Source organism: Oryx dammah, unplaced genomic scaffold (genome assembly GCF_014754425.2).
Source record: "Oryx dammah isolate SB20612 unplaced genomic scaffold, SCBI_Odam_1.1 HiC_scaffold_2, whole genome shotgun sequence".
In the NCBI taxonomy this organism is placed as follows: domain Eukaryota; kingdom Metazoa; phylum Chordata; class Mammalia; order Artiodactyla; family Bovidae; genus Oryx; species Oryx dammah.
The window spans coordinates 30,940,106-30,967,563 of NW_024070186.1; the positions used below are offsets into that span (position 1 = coordinate 30,940,106).

Genomic DNA, 27,458 nt, shown 5'->3' on the forward strand with positions numbered 1-27,458 from the left:
ACAAAGTATTGAAGGTCAGAATTGTGGTGCCAGCAGCTTCTGGTGTCTGTCCTTGGGATAGTTATTTTTTCCAAGTCCTTCTGTATAATCTGCTTTTTGGGGGTCTGAGTCAACTTTTGGACTCCAAATACTTGTTGACTCACCACATGCTTTTACATAGTTATTTTGATTTGGGTCAGGCCCACCTCTGATTTGCACTTTGTTTTAATAAAGAAAGAGAGTTTTCCTGCAACATGAGTCCTTCACCTGCTAAATGCTTCTCTGAGAACTCCTGTTTCTGTCTTCTTCAAAAGTTTTAGGTCTCTTTCTCTCATTCTTGTTTTCTCTCCAATGCGTATGTTTGCATGTGCTGCGTACATACACATGCATGTGTACACACACACACACACACACACACACACACACACCCTTTTAGCCTTCTTGTATTCTACTCCATATGCTATGATTGCCTTGGCTACAATTCATCCAAAAAGTTCCAACTCAGGATTATATATATGATATATACTGAATGACCCTACAGTAAGTGATATATAGTATAGAAGAGGAGCCTTTAAATCCATATTAAAACAGAAAGTGAATTAGGAATTGATTCTAATTTGTTTATCAGAGAGACGTAATCATAAGATTACATTGTCATTTACCCCAAAATCAGTTTTAATTAAGCTTCTCAGGTGTTTATAGTTGAACCTGGTCAGTATTATATTGAATGTTGTTTTAGAAGAGACTGATTCTTATTCATCTTTAAACTTCATTAGTCCAGTCAAATAATCCTTATTCATTGAGTACTTGAATGAATGTAAGCTCCCCAACTAGAGGCTTCATAATGGGGCTTTGAAGTAAATGGATGTAGAAAGATCTTGGTGGAAATTCTAGCAGCCACTCAACACTCAGAAGCCAACCCCAATTCCATGCTCAGGTGTACAGAGACACAGAACTACAGTGAATGTAACTAAGGCTGATCACGGAGGTGACCCATGCAATGAGTGGGAACAAGATGTATACAGATTCTCTCTGTTCTTCTCTACTTTGCTGATGGAGCTGGTGATGAACAGGAAAGCCTGGTGTTCTGTAGTCCATGGAGTTGCCAAGAGTAGGACATGACTGAGTGACTGAATTGAACTAGGAAAAAGTTGGCAAAAATTATTTTGCAAGATTTAAGGGAAAGATTGACTAAAGATTATTTTGAAAGATTTTGAGTTCAAAATTTCAGTGCCATCTTTGTGCCTCTAACACTCAGCACCATGAACAGGTGCTCATAAGTCATTGTTGAATAAATAATAAGGAGGTGAGAGAATGAGGACTGGTTGCTGAGATGCTGAAACCCCCACTTAGTCTTTTCACCCATCTGTTGGTGACACATTTCCCATGGACCATTGTTTGGTTTGGCCCTTTTTTGACCTAGTACCATCCCTGTTCTTGGGGCTTCTCTGGTGGCTCAGATGGTAAAGAATCTGCCTGCTAATGCAGGAGACCTAGGTTCGATCCCTGGGTTGGGAGGATCCTCTGGAGAAGGGCATGGCACGCCACTCCAATATTGTGCCTGGAGAATTCCATGGATAGAGGAGCCTGGTAGGCTTCAGTCCATGGGATTACAAAGAGTTGGACATGACTAAGCAACTGACAGTTTCACTTTTTCATCCCTGCTCTATGAAGGGAAATATCGCTATTAATAAATTTTACTAATCTTTTCCCATATATATAATATGATAAGACCATGGGGAACACAAAAAGAAGAAAACATATATCTTTTACCTGCAAAGAGACAGCAATTATGTTAGGAAGATAAGAATAGAATAACAGAATGTGACTATTACAAGATAACACATATTCAAGAATACAATAATGAATATATTATTGTATCCATCACCATCACAATAATGTATGTATGTATCTTATGTAGATAATACATAAAAGGCAAGGAAAAGACAGAGGTGCTCATATCTAAGGCAGGTGGGAAGGAGTTAAGGACATGTCGGGAGTGGTGAGTGGACTGTTGGTTGAGAGTTGGGGGCAGAAAGCATGTTAACTTGGTAGTGTGGGGAGTAATGAGATGGTTAAGACTTGGAAAAACTAAAGGGGGGAAGAGCCCCAACATTACGATAGCGATAACAGTATTGTTATTTTTTGTCTTGTTTGTTTTTGCAGGAGATTGGCAGGCCTCCCTTTGAGAGGTCACAAATGAGTCAACTTGGAGCCAAACCCCTTCATCCCAGGTGTTAATCCTGGCTTAACTCCTCATAATAGTGTCTAATTATGTTTTCTAGGATGGTGCAGGCACTTAGGAAGTTATTTTGCTTATTTGAGAAAACAGTTAATTGATAGTAACCATAATAATACTTAAGTCACTCAGTCATGTCCGACTCTTTGCAACCCTGTGGGCTGTAGCCCGCCAGGCTCCTCTGTCTGTGGGATTCTCGAGGCAAGAATACTGGAGTGGGTTGCCATTTCCTTCTCCAGGGTATCTTCCCAACCCAGGGATCGAACCCAGGTCTCCTGCATTGCAGGCAGACGCTTTATCCTCTGAACCACTAGGGAAGCCCTATAGTAACCATAACTACTATTTAAAAAAATAGTTTGGGGCTTAAAAAATTCTAGCCATTAGCAATCAAATTAATCACTTTTTAGGAATGTTACCTAACATGTCTGCTCCTTGTAGACTGAAAGAGGAAGTTAAGCTCAGTTCTGTCAGACCAGAAGGATGCTCAGGGAAAATTTGAATTAGTGTACCCATTAAAAATTCTCTCCGTCCAAAGGGCTATCCAGGTTGGTATGTAGAATAGGAGACTAATATTTAACAAACTCAGTGGTATCCCAATTCACACTTCTATTAGTGAGTCGGTGGACTTCCCTGTTAACTAAAGAAAGTCTGATTTGAAAAACTGAACAAGTTGATACGGAACATGAATGTTTGCTTTTTACAAAATGAATGATGCAGTGAAATGCGATCAAAAAAGGAAATTGCTGGAAATATTACAGACAGATGAAAATATTTTTCCAGATTTCCCTTACACTAGAAAGAAAACTCTTCAATTAATTTATATTTCTTTGCCGTTTACTTTTTCACATAGGGATATATTCCAGTGACCCTGTGATCTTTCAACTGTAATGGAGAATTGAATATAGAATGTAACAGGCAAAGAGGAGGGCTGTGGTGGGAGCTAGGATCACAGTGGTGAAGAAGGGAAGGAGGGGACACCAGTAGAAGGTACTGAAATGCCCTGGAAACTCTGATCCTAGTCACTTCTCTAGAGAGACACCATCAAGGCTTTTACCATAAAAAAGTCAGGTAGGAAAGAAATATCACATTTCTTTATATTCTATTTTTTGGCCACGTGACTTGGGGGTTCTTAGTTCCCGGACCAGGGATTGAACTGACACCATCAGCAGCAAGAGTATGGAGTCCTGACTGCTGGACAGCCAAGGAATTCCCTCTTTATGTTCTTGAAAGCAACTTTATTTTGACTGTGATGCCTCATTCTGCCTGAGTCCTGTCAAGTCTTAGGCACCTGGAATCTGTCCATCAGCCTCTGTTTGTCCTGGGATCTTAGAGTCGGCAAAGGCTGGGAGGAAGTGCCCCCATCCTTGGTCCTTCATCCTCTGAGGGGGCCTGGGAAACATCCACTGGCTCAGCCGGTGAGTCCCTCCAGCAGAGGTTCTGTGGCACTTCATCCTTCTCTCTGCCTTCCCTGGGGCTCTTTGCTCACATCCACGGCTTCCCATCCGTTTCCACCAGGATAATCTTTCCTCCTCTCCATCTTCCTCAGAGGTGGTCTTCTCCTGCCGCCCCATTCCCAGCACAACCAGCCTAAGTGAGCCCCGAGAAGGCTTGTGCTTCTGTCCACAGACTGAAGGGACCACAGGTTCCAATCTGCTTTTGCCTTCTGGGCTGCCAGAACTCCTAAGACAAAATTTAGTTACTGCTTTTTGAACAGAGTGGGAAAATAAATACAAGTTTATATTTCAATAAATTATTCTGCCCCAATATTATTAACTATTTTTATTGCTTATGATTAAAGTACTAAAGAGATTTCCACCCCCACCCCCAAACCTTGAGGGGCTTTGGGAAATTTTCTCCTTTTCAAAACATATTCTTTTGTTATCTTAATATTTTTACTGAGTTTAAAAATTAAAGTAATGAGTTATTTCAAACAGATGTTAAAAGTTAACCATAATTGTTTTGAATTTATCATTAAAAAAAAGATCTGCTCTAGCCTGCAGACGTGTCCCTTACCTCCTTCTCCACATGCATGCGTGTGCCAAGTCGCTTCAGTCATGTCCAACTCTTTTTGACCCTATGGATCGTAGCCCTCCAGGCTCCCCTGTCCTTGGGATTCTCCACGCAAGAATACTGGAGTGGGTTGCTATGCTCTCCTCTGGGGAATCTTCCCAACCCAGGGATGGAATCCACATCTCTTAAGTCTCCTGCATTGGCAGGTGGGTTCTTTGCCACTAGCACTACCTGGTAAGCTCCTTCTCCATAGACAAACACTCTTCTTAATTTGTTGTGTCTTTCCCATGTGTTTTTAAGTTTTACTACAAATGTATGGAAGGGTAAATGATACGTGAAGTATTCTGTGTTTTATAATTTACAATAATTGGTATACTGTGTGTATCCTTTAGCACTTTGCTTTTTCCATTTACTATTTTTTTTAAGAAGCAAGTGGATGTAGTTCATTTATTCTACTGTTGTATAAGTATTCTGTTGATTAAACAATCATGTATTTACCCATTATTCAACTAAAGAAAACAGGCAGTTGCCCTTAAAATATAAATACGGTTAGAATAATTTAACACCTTGAGGGTTTGTTAGTCACTCATACAAAAGTGTCAATTGGTCCTCAACCCTTTCTTCAAAACTATGTGTATGTGGGAACTCCCTGTGATGCTTGCAGTGAGAGAATAGGGATAGGGATTTTTTTTTTTGGGGGGGGGGGATAGGGATATTAATTGAACTGTATGTAGAATTTGAGAGCTTAGGTTAAGAAACTGATTTGTTTTTTAATCTTTTGTCTGCCTTCCTTGGGCAGGTTATCTAATCTCAATAGTCTTCTAGTTTACATTTTAAGGGAGGATGTTTGTTCCGTCAGTAGAAGAATAGGTAAATGGTGAGCTTATTGTGTGAGGAGAATAGCATAGTTCCCAGCCTCATTGAAAGTTCTTTCTAAGTATTTGCCATCAGTGTTTACAATACTAGAGAAGGGGGAGTGAGGGAAGAAGGGAATTTTGGAAGATGGGCTAGGGGGAAGGGGGCGTGCCCTGAGTCAGTGGCTCCCTCAAGAATTCAGAATCTCAGGTGACCCGGACCTAGGACCGCAGCGAGAGGAGGGAAAGCAGAAGAGCTGGGAAGCCAGAAAGTACCAGTGAAGACAGCTTTGGTCCCTCACAGTTTCGGCCTTTGGGATTGGTAGAAAGGCATCAAAGTCTTGGTCTCAGAGTTGTTTCTGATGCCTTTTTTTCTGAAACTGTCCAAAGAACCTGCCAACCATAAAGAGCTACTTAGGCTAATTTTGGTAAAGCTTTTAGAGGTTCAAGGAAGCTAGAAATTTGAGGGAGGAGAAAAGATCGGATCCAATTTCCTCTAAATTAAGAAGTCCATTTTTAGAATATACTTTTAACTTTCCAAATTTATGTTTGCTTGTGTCAGGGTACACTTAAGAATTAAGACAGAGAAGAAAGGTTTTACTTGGTGAAAGAAGGTGTTATTTAAAATTATATGGGCTTAAAAAAGAAAAAACAGGAGGAAAGAAGAGTTGAAATTATTGAAGATGTATAGGACACATGTCAAAAGCCATGGGAAGATGTACCTGTCTAGAAAATCCAGGATAACCTTCCCTGTTGTTGGGTCTCTGACAGTGATCCTGGCTGTCTGTGGGCTCCTTTTTATAGGACTGACTTTGGAAAGCTGTGCTGTTCTGAGCTGTCTCAGGCATCCAGGCGGGTGAGCATCAGTGCCCGGTGTTTGGGTACCAGTTAGTGATGTGGCTTCATTTCTAAAACTGCAGAGTGGACTCTAGTGACTCTGTGTTTTAGTGTTTCAAGATTGACAAGTTATATGCTTGATAAGTATGAGTTGACCTAATTAGAAGTTTTCCCCCAAAACTTGACAAAGAATTTTACAGAGGCTGATTTCTTTTAAAATGCAAATTCTTATTTCACAGGTATATATGCTTCATATGTTACATAAATTATTGTATGATTATTGGACAGTTACATATTTATACGTTTTATGGTTTGATATCAGATTATATTGGGGCGACTTCAGAATGTACTGGCCTGGAGGAAGGAATAAGATACAGTAGGGTTCTGCTACAGCTTGGTTAGGAGCCTCTGAGTGTTCTTCACTTTAGGACACTGAGAAAGTTATTCAATCCTCTGAACCATCCCTTTGTCAATTATAAAACGAGGACAGTACCTGCCTTATGGAGTCATGAGGAAAGAGAATGGACACAAAGCATTTAAGAGAGCGCATTAATCATCTAACTATGGGACTAGTGAGAAAAATAAATATTGGGCTACAGGGTCATTGGGGTTTTTTTCTAAAATGTTACATACTACTTTGAAATTTTAATTCCTTTCTGTAAAGTTTTAGGGGCTTTCCTGGTGGCTCAGACAGTAAAGCATTTGCTGGCAGTGTGGGAGACCTAGGTTAGATCCTTGGGTTGGGAAGATTCCCTGAGAAGGAAATGGCAACTCACTCCAGTATTCCTGCCTGGAGAATTCCATGGACAGAGGAGCCTGGTGGGCTACAGTCCATGGAGTCACAAAGTTTTAAAAAGTCTGTGCTATCTTATTGTAGCAGAAACATTTTCCCATGGAAAAACATCATAGTAAGCAATTTACTTGGGGTCATGTAGCTAGAACAGTTTTTTATACATCAAATTCAAGAGCTGTATTTTCTCAGCCAACAGTGTGTTACTCCTGATAAGTTTATTGTGCAACATAAAAATGCTTGTTAAGGCCCACTATGTAGTGTACTTAGTTTTTTGCATTGTACTTGATTATCATAATTTTGCAAAAATCTGGAAAAATATTGATACTGTAAGCATGAGTCTGTACTTATGAAAGAGGCAATATGTTTTCCATTAACCATTCTACTGCTAAATCTTCATTCCTTTGTAGAAAGCTATACATCATTTTGCTATTTTAATCATAGTATTTTGCCTCTAAGGAAATATGAGGCAAATATTACTTAAAATTGTAACATAGTATAAGAACTATATATAGTAATCTTATTGTCTATTTATCAGTCTTCAGTAATGTATACTTTCAGACCACTAGTATTTATTTTATTCATTTCCATTGTCTTTCCACAATTACTTCTGTTTTAAAAAATATTTATTTCTGACTGTGCTTGGTCTTAGTTATGGCATGCAACTGTTGGTTGCAGCATGTGGGATCTAGTTCCCTGACCAGGCATCAAACCCGGGTCCCCTGCATTGGGAGTGTGGAGTTTTAGCCACTGGACTACCTGGGAAGTTCCCATCACAATTACTTCTCTTGTTTTTCAGTTATTTTTGATTTTGGCTGCCTTTAGTCTAAAAAAGTGACTAAAAATATGTAATGAAAAATAAGCCTCCTAACACTTGGCCTCCAATTCCCCATTTTCCCTAGAAAGGCAATCACTCTTACCTTTCTTTGTATCCTTCTGGAAATGCTTTTATAAATATGCAACTGATATAGCTCCCCCTCCCCCAGCCATACTTAATTTTCTGCTCCTTGTTTTGTTCTTTTAATAATATATCTTAAAGGGACTTCCTTGGTGGTCCAGTAGTTAAGACTCTGTTTCCAATGCAGAGGGCGAAGATGATATTCCTGGTTAGGGAACTAAGATCTTGCATGTCGCGGCCAAAAAACAAAACAAAAACAAAAACAGAAGAAGAATATATTTTAAAGATTGTTCTGTGTCTATTATTTGCTTCATTTAAATACTAAAGGACTTGTATAATGCTACAAACTTCTTTATACTTACAATAACATTTGGGTAAATTGCTTTTTCACTAATTTTATGTGCTGGTTCTGCTGGATTATGGTAAAATAAAACTATTTTATGTAATTAACAAGTGACATACATCTAAATAGGCAGAGTTGACTCATTGGAAAAGACTCTGATGCTGGGAGGGATTGGGGGCAGGAGGAGAAGGGGACGACAGAGGATGAGATGGCTGGATGGCATCACTGACTCGATGGACATGAGTCTGAGTGAACTCCAGGAGTTGGTGATGGACAGGGAGGCCTGGCATGCTGCAGTTCATGGGGTCGCAAAGAGTTGGACATGACTGAGCGACTGAACTGAACTGAACTGAGCAAAGAATAGAACCCCAGGTGTATTTATCATTTCATATGCAAGGTCAACACAAGGACCGCTAATTTGCAGCATTTCTGTGGAGTGCAAATGCTAAAATTGGACCACTATTTTTAAAACTTGAGGCAAGGGATAGAAACCATTCTGAATATGGGAAAGGATATGCAGAATGACCAAACCACAGAAACTGGAAGCCAGCCACAACAGAATTAGCATTTTGCAGACTGGGAGGTTATTCTTAAACGTCCTGAAAGGACTGTTTCATCTCTTTCAACACAAAATAACTAAACATTCTGAAAGTGAGAATTCAGTAAAATGTGAATATGTACTTCTAACATGTAAGAAATGCACTTACTGCCTTTTTCTTACTCTACAGAACTGACCTCTTCAGATTTTTTTTAAAGTGTAGAATGAAATAGAGGGCAATGGTGTGGGTATGTATTTAAAACTAAACAATTTAATTACATATTTAGTTCAGGCCCCAGAGTAACTGTAAGATATAGAAATCTGTCATTTTGCAACCTACTGAATGGGAGAACAGATTTCCAAATGATAGGACTGATAAGGGGTTAATATCCAACATGTACAAACAGTTCATATAACTGAAGATCAAAAAAACAAACAGCTTAATTAAAAAATGGAGATAAGAAGTGAATAGACATTTTTCCAAAGAGGAATTACAGGTGGTCACAGCCACATGAAAAGATGCTCAACATCACTGATCATCAGGGAAATGAAAATCAAAACCAAAATGAGATATCACCTCACACCTGTCAGAATGGCTATCATCAAAATGACCACAAATAACAAATGTTGAAGAGAATGTGGAGAAAAGAGAACCTCGTACACTGTTGGTGAGAATTTAATTAGTGAAAGTGAAAGTGTTAGTTACTCAGTTATGTTGACTCTGGGACTCATGGGCTGTAGCCTGCCAGGCTCCTCCGTCCATGGGATTCTCCAGGCAAGAACACTGAAGTGGGTATCCATCCCTTTCTCCAGGGAATCTTTCTGACCCAGGGATCAAACCTGGATCTTCCACACTGTGGGCAGATTCTTTACCATCTGGTGGAAGCCCGCCATGGACAACAGTAGGGAGATTTCTCAAAAAACTAAATATAGAAGTACCACGCTGCTGCTGCTGCTAAGTCACTTCAGTCGTGTCTGACTCTGTGTGACCCCATAGATGGCAGCCCACCAGGCTCCCCTGTCCCTGGGATTCTCCAGGCAAGAACCCTGGAGTGGGTTGCCATTTCCTTCTCCAAGAACTACCATAAAACCCCAAAATTCCACTCCTGAGTATATAACCAAAAACCCCCCAAAACGCTTTCCGAAAGATACTTATACCTCAATGTTCCTAATAGTTTTATTTGCAGTAGCCAAGATGTGGAAGCAACCTAACTGTCCATCAGTAGATGAATGGCTAAAGATGTACGTACACATAACACACACAATGGAATACTGCTCAGCTGTACCAGAGAATGACGTTCTGCCATATGCAGCAACCTGGATGGACTTGGAGGGCATGATGCTAAGTTAAATAAATCAGAGAAAGACAACTACTGAATGATATTACATACATGTGGGATCTGAAAAATACAATAAACTAGTGAATATAACAACAAAAAAGAAATGGACTCCCAGATTTAGAGAACAAACCAGTGGTTACCAGTGGGGAAAGAGAAGGGCAAGGGGCAACACAGGGATAGGGGATTAAAAGGTATAAACTATTAGGTATAGAGTGAGCGACAAGGATTTATTGTTCAGCACAAGGAATATAGCCAACATTTTATAATAAATATAATGGAGTATAACCTTTAAAAATTGTGAATCACTATAGTGTATACCAACTGTACAAAAAAAAAAAAGTCTTTTGAAAGAACAACAAAAGTCCTAAACAACTTGGTTTACAGATCATGAATGACAAATACACTGTACTCTTTAGAAGGAGTCTCATAATTTAATATGATGTTTAATCAGTGAATATTTTAATTCAATTATTTCAAAAAAATTGTTTCCCCCCAAATTAGAGATGTCCAGGGATGATGCTGAACCTCTTATATAAATATGTGTATAAAAATTTTTTTTCCTACTTAGCTTCAGTACTTATTTAGTTCATTTTCACTTTCTGAAATACACATTAAAGTAATTAGGTGTGTATAAGAGGTATACATAATTTGTGTTCACCTTTAGCTTTATATTGAATAGTCAAACCACAAAGTCACTTTAAAAATAGAAATTGCCTTGTTACCTATCAGAAGTATTAAAAATGTAAGTAATTCTTGGGAATTCTCTGGCAGTCCAGTTAGGACGTGGCACTTTCCCTGCTGTGGCCTCAGTTCAGTCCCTGGTTGGGGAAATAAGATCACTGCAAGCTATGAGGTGTGCCCGCCACCCCCGCCAAAAGTCAATAATTTCTCCTTGAGATATTTATTTATAGCAATAAACATGGATATGTACAGACATTTATCTGTAAGGCTGTTCATTATAGCATTCATTTACAATGTAAAATTGGAAGCAATGCAAACACCGTGAAACAAGGGATGTACTAAAAAAGTTATTATGTGGCCACTAAATATTATGTTGATACATATAGTATATTAGCACAAAAAAGTATACTCACATTTTCATGCCCCAATAAAGGTACAGGTGCATTTGAAAAGCAGACCAGAAAGATGTAGATGACAAAAAGTACTAGCTGATATTTCTGGAGAGTAGGATTGTGGATAAGTTACATTTCTGATTTGGGCATTTGTTACCAATTATTTTCTACAATGACTATTACATGCCTGCTTTTCGTACAATCCAGTTTTACATCAGTTTTCTTTTTTTTGGTTTTAGTTTGTTTCTCCTGCTTGCAATAAGAAAGGCCCCACTAATCTGGGAAGGGCCTCGCTCAAGGAAAGGGAGAGGAGGTGGCTGTGGCTGAATAATGTGAAGTTGAACGTTTGAGCCACAGGCTTCATCCCGAAACCATCAGCCTGTCACTTATATGATTCATGCCCTAAAATTTTACTTTTAGACCACATCCTGAGTATTTTTAAATGCTATACTTTTCTCAACTTGAAATGCTTATTTTACTGAAACAGTGAAGTCAAATGGAAAGGAAAATTATACAAGCCATCGAGAAATGCCTTTGCTTCGGATAAGCACAGGGTGTGAAAAACCAGTGTTTCTTCTCTTTACTGAATCTCAGTTATTGTCTGGCTGACCTGTTGGGAAAGAGTGTTACCAGGAATCTATTCCTACTTGTTCCTTGCCAGCCTTACCTCTCAGGTGGTTTCTTCCAGATGCTTTACTGCCTGTGTCCTCTGTTCTTGTTTAGATAAATGTTTCCAAAGGGCTCATGTTCTTTTTTCTCACATTGCTTTTTCCAGATATAAAGACCTGAAGGTAGTCTTTCCTATTCAGAGATGGAGAACAGTACCACCACCATTTCTCGGGAGGAGCTGGAGGAACTACAAGAAGCCTTTAATAAAATAGGTATGCTTGAGAAAAACTAAATACACAGTTACTATTCTGCTGGATACCAGCCTTCCAGGAATGGAACAATGCCTTCTATTGCTTCTACTGCCCTCTAACCCCCAGATATATTCCCTTTTTCTTTTGTGTCCCATCTGGGTTTCACTGGATTCTTTCTTTCTCTCTAAAAGATAAACTAAGACTGGCTTGAATTTCTGGGAGAATTGGACTTTGAATTCTTTGATCATTTCTTTGTAGAGAATACTCCAGGTTAATGAATGACAGTGTAACTGAATATGCTTAATGTGGTCTCCTCATCACAGAAAAAAAATATGGAAACACTTCCTTGTGTGTAAACTGAACTCTGGCCTGTGTGTGTTTGTCATGAACAATAACAAGTTGTGACTTCATATGCAGAGTATTTTAAAAGCTCGATATGATTTTTAAAGACCATATGTCTTATTTTCCTCCTCGCTTGTGCATATTTTTTTTAAAGTATTGTTTTTAAAGGCAGCATGCCTTATGCTTCTTCTTTCACTTTTATTTATTTATTTATTCTTTTTTCACTTTAAAAGCCATCCAGTGTTTTGTCTGTATGTCATTTTGACAGCTTGGTCTTTTTCTTCCAAAAAACTCCCCCATCCTCTGATGGATCATGATTCTCCTGCATTTTGCTCGTAGGAGACCTGTAGGAAACCAAGACAGTGTTGATACCATCTTTTGCTCTAGTCTGCAAGTGGTGAAAGATGAGCACAGTAAATAATAGACATAGAAACAGTGACACCCCCAGTGTTGTTCCTGCCTCAGTGGGCTCCTGCCTTGGTGCATTAGAGCACTCCAGGAAAAACAGAGTCAGACCAGGGAGGATGGGGTGGTCACAGTTGGTCTTGGGACTCGATTTCTCTTAACTTAGTGAATAATGTCTAAAATTAATGTAGATGAAATGTAGTGCAGAAGTTTTAGAAACTAAGATAAAGAAAGGAAGATTTAACTTAAAAAAAAAAAAACCCAAGGCGCTCTCTCTCAAAAAAAAAAAAAAAAAAGCAAAAGTAATGCTTTCAGGAAGCTTATGATTTACAAAACATTGCTATGAAATAAAGTGAATTCTACACATCTCTGGACCTTTCCACTTCTCCTTGCTTAGCTGTTTCAAGAGTAACTCAGACCTTGAGAATACAATCCACATGGTGGCCGCCTTTGGCTCATAATGAATTCTTTAACCTTGGTCTTTTCTTTATTTTAATGGGCTTCCCTGGTGGCTCAGACAGTAATGCATCTGCCTGCAATGTGGAAGACCTGGGTTCAGTCCCTGGGTTGGGAAGATCCCCTGGAGAAAGAAATGGCAACCCGCTCCAGTATTCTTGCCTGGAAAGTTCCATGGACTGAGGAGCCTGGTAGGCTACAGTCCATGTGCTCGCAGAGTCGGACACAACTGAGTGACTTCACTTTCACTTTCTTTATTTTGCCGGTGCTAGAGCACTGCATGACTGTGATGTGATTTCTAAAACGTTATTGTTAAAAATATATTTTGGGCTTCCCTGGTGGAGCAGTAGTTAGGAATCCGCCAGGCAGTGTAAGAGACACCGGTTTGATCCCTGATCCAGGAAGATTACATATACTGCGGAGTAGCTAAGCCCATGTACCACTCGGGCTATTGAGCCTGTGCTCTAGAGCCTGGGAGCCACAACTACTGAGCCTGCGTGCCACAAGTACTGAAGGCCACGCAGCCTAGAGCCCGTTCTCTGCAATTAGAGTGTAGATCCCACTTACGGTAACTAGAGAAAAAGTCCCAGCAGCAGTGAAGACCCATCACAACCAAAAATAAAATAAATCAGTAAAATTAAAAAAAAATTTATGGAACATTGTATGCATAGTCCAGAGTCATTTCAAGAAAAAAAAAAAAACACTGGGAGCAATGTTGGAATATTCTGCTAATTCGGAGCACTGAAAGAAAGGAAGTAGTGAAAACGTAGCTCCAGAACTTCCCTGGTGGTCCAATGGTTAGGACTCTGTGCTTCCACTACAGGGGGCCTAGGTTCCATCTTTGGTCAGGGAACGAAGATCCTGCATGGTTTGTAGCACAGCCAAAAAACAAAACAAACCCTGCCCCTCCCCATGGTTGTTTCTGTTGTTTTCTTGGAGAAGGCAATGGCATCCCACTCCAGTACTCTTGCCTGGAAAATCCCATGGATGGAGGAGCCTGGTAGGGTGCAGTCCATGGGGTCGCTAAGAGTCGGACACGACTGAGTGACTTCACTTTCACTTTTCACTTTCATGCATTGGAGAAGGAAATGGCAACCCACTCCAGTGTTCTTGCCTGGAGAATCCCAGGGACGGCGGAGCCTGATGGGCTGCCATATGGGGTTGCACAGAGTCGGACACGACTGAAGAGACTTAGCAGCAGCAGCAGGAGCAGTTTGGCAGCTTGAATAAAAATGCTACCTTGGTCCCAGTAAAATAAATTAGTAGTCTGTTTTCTTTCACACACCAGCTTTAATCTTTATAACTCATGGATGTATAATCTTGCAATATTTATTTAATGGTATTTTGGATAAATCATTGATGAAACAATTCTGACAGCAAGGCAATTTGTTCTGTGTGAGGGAAGTTCTAACAGTAGCAGAATATATACTTCCTTACTTTATTTACAAGATAAATTGCTACTCATGAGCTCTGTAACCCTCTACTAATTTGTCCCAAACAGCTTTTCTCAGAGACGGAGAAACATGCCCATCTAACCTTGCTAGATGGGATATTTTTTGGGTCTCTAGGGAAAAGTGAGACGTTAAAATATTTGTCCTGTTTTTCTGCAATTGTGGTAAAATACACATAACATAAAATTTACTATTTTAACCATGTTTTCAAATGTACAGTTTGTCGACTAAAAAAATTGCACAATGTGAAAGTTGCAAGTTAAGTTTTACTTGGGGATAAATGAGGATTGCAGCCTGAGAGACAGCACCACAGATGGTTCTGAGAAATTGCTCCAGAGAGGCAGTGGGGAAGGTCAATATATGTGATTTTGATGAAGGGAGAGTTCCTTTTACAAAAGATTTTCTGCTAGTCACGAGAAGCTGATATTACCTTGAAAGAATTTAGTGCTTTTCTAAATATGAAGAGGTGCAAGAATTGGGCTTATAAAGTCAGTTTCTGAAAATATCTAACTGTTAGGAAGACCTGTGCCACAAGTTTCCCTGGAACAGCTGCTAAGCTGCTAAGTTGCTTCGGTCGTGTCCGACTCTGTGTGACCCCATAGACGGCAGCCCACCAGGCTCCCCTGTCCCTGGGACTCTCCAGGCAAGAACACTGGAGCGGGTTGTCATTTCCTTCTCCAATTCCCTGGAGCAGAGAGTGCCTCATTTCTGCTCTCCACCCTGAACTCCCTTCAGGGTGTGTGCAGACAGGATTCACTCTCCCGTTTAGGCAGATGGCAAATGACCTTGGCAAGCACCAATGTAGTAGACAAGTTTATTGGCATTAAGTATATTCACCTTGTTATGCAACCTTCACCACCATCTATTTCTGGAACCTTTTCATTTTCCCAAACTGAAACTGTACTGTTAAAGACTAACTCCTCAACAACCCACCTTCCCCCAACCCCCGTCCTCTGGGGCTACCGCCATTCTACTTTCTGTCTGTATGAATTTGGTTACACTAGGTAACGTATGTAAGTGGAATCATATAATATTTGTTTTTCTGTGACTGGCTTATTTCATGTAGCATGATGTCTTCAAGGTTCATCTCTGTTGTAGCATGTGTCAGGATTGCCTTACTTTTTAAGACTGAATAACATTTCATTGTTTCTATTAAATTTTGTTTATCCATTCATCTGTTGACAGGCTTCTGAGTTGTTTCTACCTTTTGGCTATTGTGAGTAATGTTGCCATGAACATGGGTGTTTCAAATATCTGCTCAAGTCTCTCTCCTCAGTTATTTTTGGCATATACTCAGAAGTGAAATTGCTAAATCATTTACTTTTGTTTAATTTTTGGAGGAACTACCAAATAGTTTTCAATTATGATTGTACCGTTTTGCATTCCTACCAGCAATGCACAAGGGTTTCAATGTCTTCAAATTATGCCAATGATTATTGCTTTCTGTTTTTGTTTGTTTGTTTTTACAATAGCTATTCTCATGAATATAAAATATCTCATTGTGGTTTTGATTTGCATTTCCCTAGTGATTAGTGATGTGGAACATCTTTTCATGTGCTTATTGGCTGTTTGTACGTCTTCTTTGGAGAAATGTCTATTCACGTCCTTTGCTCATTTTAAAATCAGGTTGTTCATTGTTTTGTTGCAGATTTGTAGGAAAGTCTTGTTTCTTTTTACATTGTGATTTTATGGCTATTTAACCTAAGCCTTGATTACCTCCTCTTTAAAATTAGAATATTATTATTAACTACCTCAAAGTTGTATGGATTTCATTAGACAAGTTCTTTTTTAAAAAGAAGATTATTTGTTTTTGTGTCTTTGTTGTGCATGAGCTCTTCTCTAGTTGTGGTGACTGGGGGCTACTCTCTAGTTGCAGTGGCTTCTCTTGTTGCAGAGCACGGGCTCTAGAGTGTAGGCTCAGAAGTTGTGCACAGGTTTAGTTGCTTTGCAGCAGGTGGGATCTTCCCGGATCAGGGATTGAACCTGTGTCTCCTGCATTGGCAGGTGGATTCTTTACCACTGAACCACCAGGGAAGCCCTCAAGTTCTTAACAAATCACTTGACCCAGAATATGTGCTCATTAAGTGGTGCCTATTATTTCTTGTTACATCATACCCAAACCACAGAGGTTGTAGGGAAGGAGCTGGCATTTAAGCACACAGATATGTCCATCTTCAGAGCCCAACTCTTAATGTTAGTTTAGTGTGATGGTTAGCACATAACTTTTTCATGATCGTGTTTAAATACTCCTCGCCACAGTGCTGTTAGGCAGTGAGTCTGCCTCATCTATTTATTTATTTCAGAATTACAGGAAGCAATTCTGAACTGGTGATGTACTAAGTAATGAGACTTTACTCTAAATTCAAAGAAAGCAGTTATTGCAATATCATGCAATTTAGCTTCCTTTGGAGATCACAGCACTTCCTTTAGTTTTGGTTCTTGGTAGATTCCAGTTTAGAAAATTTCCACCATTCTGAACAGTATTAATTCTAAAACTTGTGTTTGAGAGTTTAAAAGAAGTTTCTGTCTTATCATTCATTCAGTTAATAGTGATGACAGTTCTTTTACTGAGAGGAAAAAGAGACATAGGAAGCAAAGTAACTACTACCAGATGAGTGAAGAGAGCCAATACAAGGTGGATCCAGGCAACTAACCAATCAATCCTAAACCCTGTTGCCAACTCTGGCCACAAGTGTTTAATGTTGCCTTTCTTCTGTGTCAAGAATTGATAATCCAGTCTCTCGGGAAAACCCAGGGAAGGTTATATCAGTGATAACATGAAAACGCCCAGAAACCTATTTCCATAAATCCAAATGTAGGTGTGAAATTATTTCTTGAATACTTAATCTCAAAATGACATCAAACATGATTCAGCTTACATAATGGTATCATAAATACATAATGAAGAAGCAATGAATTATTGACAAGTGAAACAGAACTGCCACCAAGTGAAATGTAGAACAGAAGTGCCTTATGTGTATTTTACATGATGCATGAATTTTGTATGGAAGGAGGGGCCAGCAGATCCATTTGGTAAGTTCCAGGAAGAAGTCAAAGTCTGGGTGGGGGTTCCTCTATGACTGTTGCTGCTGTGTTTCCCTTAGATATCTGCGACCTCCCTATGCTTAATTCTTTGTAACTTAGTCATGTGCCAAACTTGAGTTTTTCACCTGTCAGTGCAGTGTTCTTACTACATACTTGAAATATATACGCTAGCTCTAAGTCTATGGGTGGGGGGCAGAGTTCATTAAGAATCTGCCCACAATGCGGGAGACTCGAGTTCGATCCCTGGGTTGAGAATATCCCCTGGAAGGGAATGGCTACCCACTCCAGTAATCTTGCCTGGGAAATCCCATGGACAGAGGAGACTGGCAGGCTACAGTCCATGGGTTCACAAAGAGTCGTACACGACTGAGAGACTAACACTTTCACTTTCAAAGTTCATGAAATATGAGTTTTTTGATAAAGTATTTAGCTTACCTTGTACAATTTAGATGCAGGAGAAAAGGTTACTGCCACTTATGAAACAAACCTGGAAGGTTCTGCCTGCCCATGAATCTCCCAAGCAGCCTTCTGAGTGCACATCTCCAACAAAGTACAAGTGAGATTTGATCATTCATAATTTATCTTTTTAGATATTGACAATAGTGGGTATGTCAGTGACTATGAACTTCAGGACCTGTTTAAGGAAGCAAGCCTTCCTCTGCCTGGCTACAAGGTGCGTGAGATCGTGGAGAAAATTCTAGCAGTTGCTGACAACAGCAAAGATAGCAGAATCAGCTTCGAAGAGTTTGTGTCGGTAAGTAATCTAAATCCTCTCTTTGGCTACTGGTGGATTTGCTTCGAGCAGAATTTTAGTAATGTCATTACTTTCTTTGGTTAAATCTGGCTTCAGAAACCAGAAATTGCACTGCTTTTAAAGGATGATGATGGTAACAATAACAGCAATTTCCACAAATAATTCATAAAACAAAGGAAAAGTTATTCTTAAATTGTTGGATTTGAAGTCAAGTTTAGATAATAATCATTTATCCTGTATTAAAACTATAGTTGAGTTTAAATGGTTATGGCTGTCTCTGTAAGCAAAGTATTTTCATATCTTAGTACTTGGTCTTGAGAAGTAAAATATTTTTGTAATTGAAATAGCTAAGATTTGGAAGATATACCTCCTAGAAACTGGTTGTTTTCTTGTGATAAGTTATATATGTTCAGTTTCTGTAAATGCCACCCGGTGAATTTTGATACCAGCTATGGGTTCATTATTAAACTACCTGGAGACTCGGGGAACTGAACAAGATACAAAATAATATATGACTCTACCAATAAAAGAAAAATAGAACTGAATATTATTATGTATTTTAAATGTCTCAGGCTGAGAGAGATGACTAAGTTGCCACTGCCAGCTGGCAGTTGAGCAAGGGCTGTCACTACCTTCTATCAACAGCACCATGACTGTGCTTTTCATACAAAAATGAATGAAATAGTTTATTCACTCATATAAGTGAACAGATATTTATGAAATAGTAATTGTCTGCTTTTATATTCTTTATTCATTGAGCTCCTTTCATACCAGGAACTCTGGTATTATGAGTAATGTGATGAACAAAAAGAGATGTAGCCCCAGCTTTCATGAAGTTTGTAGGTGGAGGGGAAGACAGAATCTCACAGATAGGTACAAGATAACTGATACATGCTCTGACTGAGCGAGACAGGTCACTTGAAAGTTTGTGTAGGAGGAATTGAACTTGGTGGGGAGATGGGAGAACGCAGAGATTCAGTGAAATGGAACTGTCTCCAATGCTGTGAAGACCGAATTGCTGTCTGAAGGAAGATGTTAAACAGATAAAAGGAATGGGTTGGGAAAATAAGTAACGTGCAAGACGGGCTGAGGTGATGGCATGTGTAGAGTCTCTGTGGCTGTAGGGATAGTAGATACTCTCAAGCACTTGGGGAAAACAGCAGCAGTGTGGCTGGAGCTGAGCTGTTGAGGGTTAGGAATATGTTTAGACAAGGGAGTCAGGGTCAGATAATCAGGTCCATGTAGAATTTTTTGTTTTTATCTAAGAGCAATAGGAAGCCATTGATGTGGGAGGAACAGAGTATGAACTGACATGATCAGATATGCCTCGTTTAAAACTCACTCTGGCTGTTCCATGGAGAACTGATTGAATTCAGTCTAGCCAGGCTTCAGAGTGGCCAGTGACAGGACCTGGCAGAGGGCACTTGTTGAAGCCTGTGTAATTTCCTGCAAACGCTGACTCCTTGACTTTAACATATACATTGAAGCTGTTCAGATTAGAAAATATCTTCATTAAGACATTTAAAAATCTTTATCATGTACTTAGTTATTCTTTATTTGTTGATCACAGCAAGTCTAGATGAACAATTTCAATGTGTACAATTTGAGCTTAATTATAGGTTGTGGTACAAACATTTTTCCATTTCATGTTATTATAAAATGACATGAAGGTTATCTGCCTACACAAGCAATAAGTGCAAGAACAACTGATGCGTATTTATCTTTCTGTCATTCCAAATAAATAACTATCTTTTACACAGCAATGATTTTTTTTTCATTTTACTTTATTTTACTTTACAATATTGTATTGGTTTTGCTATACATCAACATGAATCCGCCACAGGTGTACATGATTTCCCAATCCTGAACCCCCCTCTCTCCTCCCTCCCCATACCATCTCTCTGGGTCATCCCAGTGCACCAGCCCCAAGCATCCTGTATCCTGCATCAGACCTAGACTGGCGATTCGTTTCTTACATGATATTATACATGTTTCAATGCCATTCTCCCAAATCATCCCACCCTCTCCCTCTCCCACAGAGTCCACAAGTCTGTTCTATACATCTGTGTCTCTTTTGCTGTCTCGCATACAGGGTTATCGTTACCATCTTTCTAAATTCCATATATATGTGTTGCTGCTAAGTCACTTCAGCTGTGTCTGACTCTGTGTGACCGCATAGACGGCAGCCCACCAGGCTCCCCCGTCCCTGATATTCTCCAGGCAAAACACTGGAGTGAGTTGCCATTTCCTTCTCCAATGCATGAAAGTGAAAAGTGAAAGTGAAGTCACTCAGTCGTGTCCGACTCTTAGCGACCCCATGGACTGCAGCCCACCAGGCTGCTCCTTCCATGGGATTTTCCAGGCAAGAGTACTGGAGTGGGGTGCCATTGCCTCCTCCATACATATGTGTTAGTATACTGTATTGGTGTTTTTCTTTCTGGCTTACTTCACTCTGTATAATCGGCTCCGGTTTCATCCACCTCATTAGAACTGATTCAAATGTATTCTTTATAATGGCTGAGTAATACTCCATTGTGTATATGTACCACAGCTTTCTTATCCATTCCTCTGCTGATGGACATCTAGGTTGCTTCCGTGTCCTGGCTATTATAAACAGTGCTGCGATGAACATTGAGGTACACGTGTCTCTTTCAATTCTGGTTTCCTCGGTATGTATGCCCAGCAGTGGGATTGTACAGCAATGATTTTAATGGCTATCTAATCGAGGGTCAATTTTACTTCTTTCCCATTCCAGCTAATGCAAGAGTTAAAAAGCAAAGACATCAGCAAAACATTCAGAAAAATAATTAACAAGAGGGAAGGGATTACTGCTATTGGAGGAACTTCATCCATTTCCAGTGAGGGCACACAGCATTCTTATTCAGGTAACCAACCACCTGCTCCAAATTTAAACTTTCAGTCATTGGTTCATTCAACAAGTCCTGTATTTCACAGGATCTAAGATGCCATTTATTGTAATTTACACCATTGTTTTATATGCCCTTGTTCTATAAGCCATTGTTTTGTAATGAGACTAAATTATAATGTGCCATTAGATTTGAAATGTATCATAATTTCAGAAGTGTCAGAATTAAAAATCCTGGAATTATTTAAGATAGATAATAGTAAGTGAATGTTTACTGTGTGTTAGGCACAGTAGACAAGAGATTAGAAACAGCAAAATAGGAGTTTATATTTTCAGCATTGAATGTGTTTAATCATGACCTTGGGATGGATTTTTCATCCTGACTGGTGACATGAGTTTAGTTTAGACCTATAATTTTAGGGATGATGGGGAGGTTTTTTGGAAGGACTTTCCATTTTGGAGGAGCTGAGATTCCCAATTCATCTTTTATCAAGCAACCCAGTAACTAGTAGAGCACAGCACCAGGTTTGCTTGATCTGATAGAATCACCGGACTGTTGTCCAGTGGGAGATCCAGAGTCACATGAACTCCTAAGAGGAGACAGCTTGCCCCATGCTAAGGTTGCTTCTCAGGATCAAGATGTCTAAAAACCTTTGGCCAAGTTCTTTTTGTTCATGTTAACATAATTAGAACTATACTCTTGGAATTTTTGATAAAAACTCACTTTAACTTTTCCCTCTTTCTTTCTTTGAGATCTGAATCTTAATTTTCCTCTTGATTCTCTTGCTTTCTAAATGGATTTTCCTCTAATAATAAACACTCACACTTCTACTCACTGTATATATTTTGCTAACTTTTTCCCACCAGGGAAGTGCAGTGGTGAAGGCAGTGGTCTATAACTCCTACCTCCTTTTTTTGAAAGGTACTTACTCTTTAGCTCTGTTTCTGCCCATCCATTCTAATGAAATAGCATTTTCATTTTTTATTAAGGTATAATATGCATTGAACGAATTGCTGCAATCATTATGTGTATAGTTCAATGAGTTCTCACATGTGTACACATCTTGTAGCTACATTCATGCAGCCTCCCAGTAGATTAACATATAACATTTTCTTCACCAGGATTATTTCTAGATTATTTAAGTCTAATAATATGTAAATTATTATAATACATAAATACAAAAATTCTGTCAAAGTAAATGTGCACCATTTTGAGCATTTCATATTACAAAGACTTTCTTGCTTAAAGGACTTCAAATAAAGTAAAATCAGATTTTTTCCCTTAAATTGAAAGAAAAAGAGAAAGTGAGGAAAGGGAGGAAGAGAAGAAGAAATGAGAGGTTCTGGGCTGGTAGACCTACATGAAAGACAGGAGTAATTTTTCCATTGATTTAAAACATTTCTTTTTGATCTTGTTGGTTCTAGCAGTCATTACTGATTATAAAGGTAACCCAAATGAATGAACCTGTAACCAGTTCATAGATATGGTCATTTAAAAATTTTTAAATCCAATTATTTAAGATAAAAAAAATTCACCAACTTCTTCCTCTCTATCACCCCTTGCTTCTTGTAACCACCAGTCTGCTCTCTATATCTATGTGCTTCAGTTCTGTTTACCGGATTCTACATTAAAAAAATGAGATCATATGTAATATATACATATAAGTATATGTATATAAAACATATGTATATATAGCATACATATATAAAACATATACATAGATATGTATGCAAAGCATATATATATAAAGCATTAACATTTCCTTCACCCTGAGTGGCTCCCTCATGCCTCTAGCTGTAACTGTCCACTTTTCTGATGTCTATCACCATAAATTTTTTACTTGTTTATTGAGGTATAAGATGCACAGAGTGAAGTGCATACAGTGCCCTATTGTTAAGTATATGTCTTGATTTTTTTACATATGAATACACCCACATAACCATTATTTAGAAACCAACACAGAACATTTAGGGGCTTCCCAGGTGCACTGAACTTGCCAGCCAGTGCAGGAGATGTAAGAGACTTGGATTCAATCCCTGGGTAAGGAAGATTCCCTGCAGGAGGTCAGGGCAACCCACTCCAGTATTCTTGCCTGGAGAATCCCATGGACAGAGGAGCCTGGTGGGCCATAGTCCATAGAGTTGCAGAGTCAGACACAACCAAAGTGACTTTTCACACATGCACAGAACATTTAACTGCTTTTAAGAAAAGAACAACTTTATTGAGACATAATTGAAGTACGATGAATCTTTGTAGTTTTTAGTATATTCACAGAGTTGTAGTATATCAGCACCATGTAATTTTAGGACACTTTCATTACCCCAAAGGGAAACCCCATGCTTGTTAGCAATCACTACCCATTTCCCCTTCCCCCAGCCTTGGGCCACCATTAATCTACTTTTTATTTCCATAGATTTGCCTATTCTGGAAATTTCATAGAAATGGAATTATACAGTAATGACTTTTCACTTGACAGGCTTCTTCCCTAGCAGAATATTTTTGAGGATCATTCATGTTGTGACATGTATTGTACATCATTCTTTTTTATGGCTGAATCATTTCTGTTCTGTTGCTAATATCATGTTTTGTTTATCCTTTCATCTGCTGATAGACATTTGAGTTGTTTCCACTTTTTGGCTATCATGAATAATACTGTGTGAACACCTGTGTCCACATTTTTTGTGTGGACATATGCTTTGAATTCTCTAAGGTATATACCCAGGAGTGGTCATTTTGTTAACTCTCTGTTTAACATTTTAATGAACTACCAAACTGTTTTCCAAAGTGGCCACAGCATTTCCATTCCCATAAGCAATGTATGAAAGTTCCAATTTCTTGCCATTCTCGATGACATTTGTTATTGTCAATTTTGTTTATTACAACCATCCAGGCATTGTAAAGTGATATCTCATTCCTGGTTCCTATCAGTTCAGCTCAGTTCAGTCGCTCAGTCCTGTCCGACTCTTTGTGACCCCATAGACTGCAGCATGCCAGGCCTCCCTGTCCATCACCAACTCCCGGAGTTTACTCAAACTCATGTCCATTGAGTCAGTGATGCCTTCCAACCATCTCATCCCCAGTCGTCCCCTTCTCCCACCTTCAATCTTTCCCAGCATCAGGGTCTTTTCTAATGAGTCAGTTCTTTGCACCAGGTGGCCAAAATATTGGAGTTTGAGCTTTAGCATCAGTCCTTCCAATGAATATTCAGGGCTGATTTCCTTTCTGATGGACTGGTTGATCTCCATGCAGTCCAAGGGGCTCTCAAGAGTCTTCTCCAACACCACAGTTCAAAAGCATCAATTCTTCGGTGCTCAGCTTTCTTCACAGTCCAACTCTCACATCCATACATGACCATTGGAAAAACCATAGCCTTGACTAGACGGACCTTTGTTGGCTTTTCAATATGCTGTCTAGGTTGGTCGTAACTTTTCTTCCAAGGAGTAAGCGTCTTTTAATTTCATGGCTGCAGTCACCATCTGTAGTGATTTTGGAGCCCCCCAAAATAGTCTGACAGTGTTTCCACTGTTTCCCCATCTATTTCCCATGAAGTGATGGGACCGGATGCCATGATCTTCGTTTTCTGAATGTTGAGCTTTAAGCCAACTTTTTCACTCTCCTCTTTCACTTTCATCAAGAGGCTTTTTAGTTCCTCTTCACTTTCTACCATAAGGGTGATGTCATCTGCATATCTGAGGTTATTGATATTTCTCCCAGCAATCTTGATTCCAGCTTGTTCTTATCTTTAAATCCACTGATTCTAAGTCCCTAAGGAGGTATGTATAGTGAGGCAAGATAAGAAAGCAGATAATGATCTGTACAAAAGTAAATATTTATGTCTTTATTGGTTGTTTGTGATAGATTAAGTTTTGAGAGTACCTGCCAAATATGCCTTTAGGAAAATTACCTAGTTCTAGGAATTAGGGCAATAAAGAAGTCAAGCTACCCTGTGATGGAAATGGGCATTATTTTCTTTCAGATTTTGTTATATCATTTTTATGCTTACAGAATAATAATAAAGCAGTAGAACAGTTTTCCTTTAAGTTCCTTCCTACTTTCTTCACTGCATAGCCCACCAATATTTTTCTGCCTAAAGATAAATATTTCTATGCCAGAAGCCACAGCTTGAGAAGTTGCGGATGAAGATGGCTGATAGTCATACTGGTATTTAGATGTGTCAGTTTCCTTATAATAGAAATTCCACAGAAATGGAGCTATTTTATTCATTCAAATAACTCAATTAAAATTAGCATTTCTGTTGTAAGTTGCAAATCACAACTTTATGAAAAATTTTTTTGTGTGGGAGGTGGAATTGATTGATGTGGTTGTTTGTTTCCTATATTTTCCCCTTGGGGTGTGTGTGTTTGTGTGTGCGTGCGCGCATGCGTGTGCATGAATTGAACTCTGATGTTTGGTTCCTGATCCATTAATTCTCAGAAGAAATATATGCGAAAAGTTTTAGAATAAAACCGAATATTTATTGTGCTCATTTATGCCTTCCTCGTCCCTAATATATTGATGAAAAAGTGGAATGAATTCCTCTTTCTCCTTAAACCTAAGCCCTCTTAAACCCTTTAGTGTTTTGGTAGAGTTTTTAAAATTGGCATTTATTATTTTTGAACAGAAATTTTAAAGTATATTTTTGTAGTGCAGTAGCAACTAAGATTTTCTGTTTTCAGAGGAAGAAAAAGTGGCTTTTGTTAACTGGATAAACAAAGCCCTGGAGAATGACCCTGACTGTAAGCATCTCTTACCAATGAACCCCAATGATGACAGTCTTTTCAAATCACTTGCTGATGGCATCCTTCTTTGGTGAGTTGAGTGCTGGGTTAAGGGAGCTGTGTTCTTACTGTCTCCACTGAAGAGCAGTCAATGAAAACTACAATTCAGTGAGTCCACTGTTTTTTGAAATTAGTTAACAAGTAGTACACAGTTCTTGAAGTTTTTATATTGCATAGAAAATTAAGTACAATACGTTTTCCAAGATTTTCCTTCAAATGCATTATCTTATTTGGTATCTTTTTCATTTGTTTTCTTAATTATGCCAGGAAACCTTTACCTCTCCAATGCATTTAATAATGTTCAAAGGGTTTCTTTTTTCTTTTTTTTTTTTGGCTGCATGGGCACCTGGGATCTTAGTTCCCTGACCAGAGACCAGGCCACAGCTGTGAAAGCTCTGAGTCCAAACCACTGGACTGCTAGGAAATTCCTCAGAATTTTTTTTCTTCACTTATCAATAAGGGAGTGTTGATCATTGACTAGGACTGAAACATGAAGAACTATAATAGAAATATATACCTCATTTGTGCTTAAATCAGATTAATATTTTAATTCAATATTGTATTCATGGCTCTTTGCAATCTGTTTCTGCTTACTAGACTGTAAACTCTCTAAAGCCATTATCTTTGCCCTTGGTTGTGTGTACTGAAGTCCCAGCATACTTCTTTGTAAAAACTAGATGTCTTTTATTTTTTAAGTTTATAAAAATACAGAAAACATTCAAAGAAGAGAATAACCACCATGAATATTAATAGCCGTAAAAAGCTGTTGTTGATATTTTGGCACATTTCCTCAGTCTTTTTTCTGTGTGTTTACTTAAAAAAAAAAATCTACCCGCAATTACAGGATATTAATTTTCAAGACATTCAGTTCAGTTCAGTCACTCGGTCGTGTCCAACTCTTTGTGACCCCATAAATTGTATCTTATTCTACCTACAATTCAGATCTGTTCCTCTAACCTTCAGAGTAAATTCCTATTATGAATTGAATGAGTGTTTTCTTATCTGTGTTTCATAGTATAAAATGTATTCTAAAACACAGAAGTAAAACTTATGTTAGTTTCTTTTAAAATGTGTGAATTATTGAAATTTTCAGTCAAGTCTCTGCTCTTTATTTTTCTGTAACAACAGTAATTTTAACACTGCTGATACCACTTTATGAAATTTGACTTCTTGAGGATTTTTTGTTTTATACTTCAGGCTGCTGAATGTCAGTGATCATTAAATGAAATAAAGGCAAGATTCACATAAAGATAATCTAAGACTTTGAAAAAATTAGAAATGCTAAAATTACTATTACAGTGAATGATGAATTTGATTTAGATTAGGGAATATTTCTTAGATTTTGAAAATTAAATCCCTGAGATGAAGTATATTTTAAAGAAATGGATTATTACTTTTCAAAATTTAACTTTATTGTTTACTTATAAAAATAAACTAAAAACATTTCTGAGCGTCTTAAACTGATTTATTCCCATTTTCTCTTTAGCAAAATGATCAACTTATCTGAACCAGATACAATTGATGAAAGAGCCATTAATAAGAAAAAGCTCACCCCCTTCACTATTTCTGTAAGTATTTGTCCTTTGCTGGTAATCATCT

At 38.6% G+C, this 27,458-nt stretch overlaps 1 protein-coding gene across 1 annotated transcript in view; it reads left to right on the top strand.

The window, feature by feature from the left end:
* PLS1 (plastin 1) overlaps window positions 1–27,458 on the top strand; it is a 127,921-nt gene that overhangs the window by 57,412 nt on the left and 43,051 nt on the right. Inside the window, exons 2-6 of the mRNA XM_040234168.1 lie at window positions 11,677–11,782; window positions 18,051–18,214; window positions 20,970–21,099; window positions 25,758–25,890; window positions 27,346–27,427. Of these exons, the coding sequence (XP_040090102.1) occupies window positions 11,713–11,782; window positions 18,051–18,214; window positions 20,970–21,099; window positions 25,758–25,890; window positions 27,346–27,427 (579 nt within the window). The 5' untranslated portion in view covers window positions 11,677–11,712. The remainder of the gene's footprint in view (window positions 1–11,676; window positions 11,783–18,050; window positions 18,215–20,969; window positions 21,100–25,757; window positions 25,891–27,345; window positions 27,428–27,458) is intronic.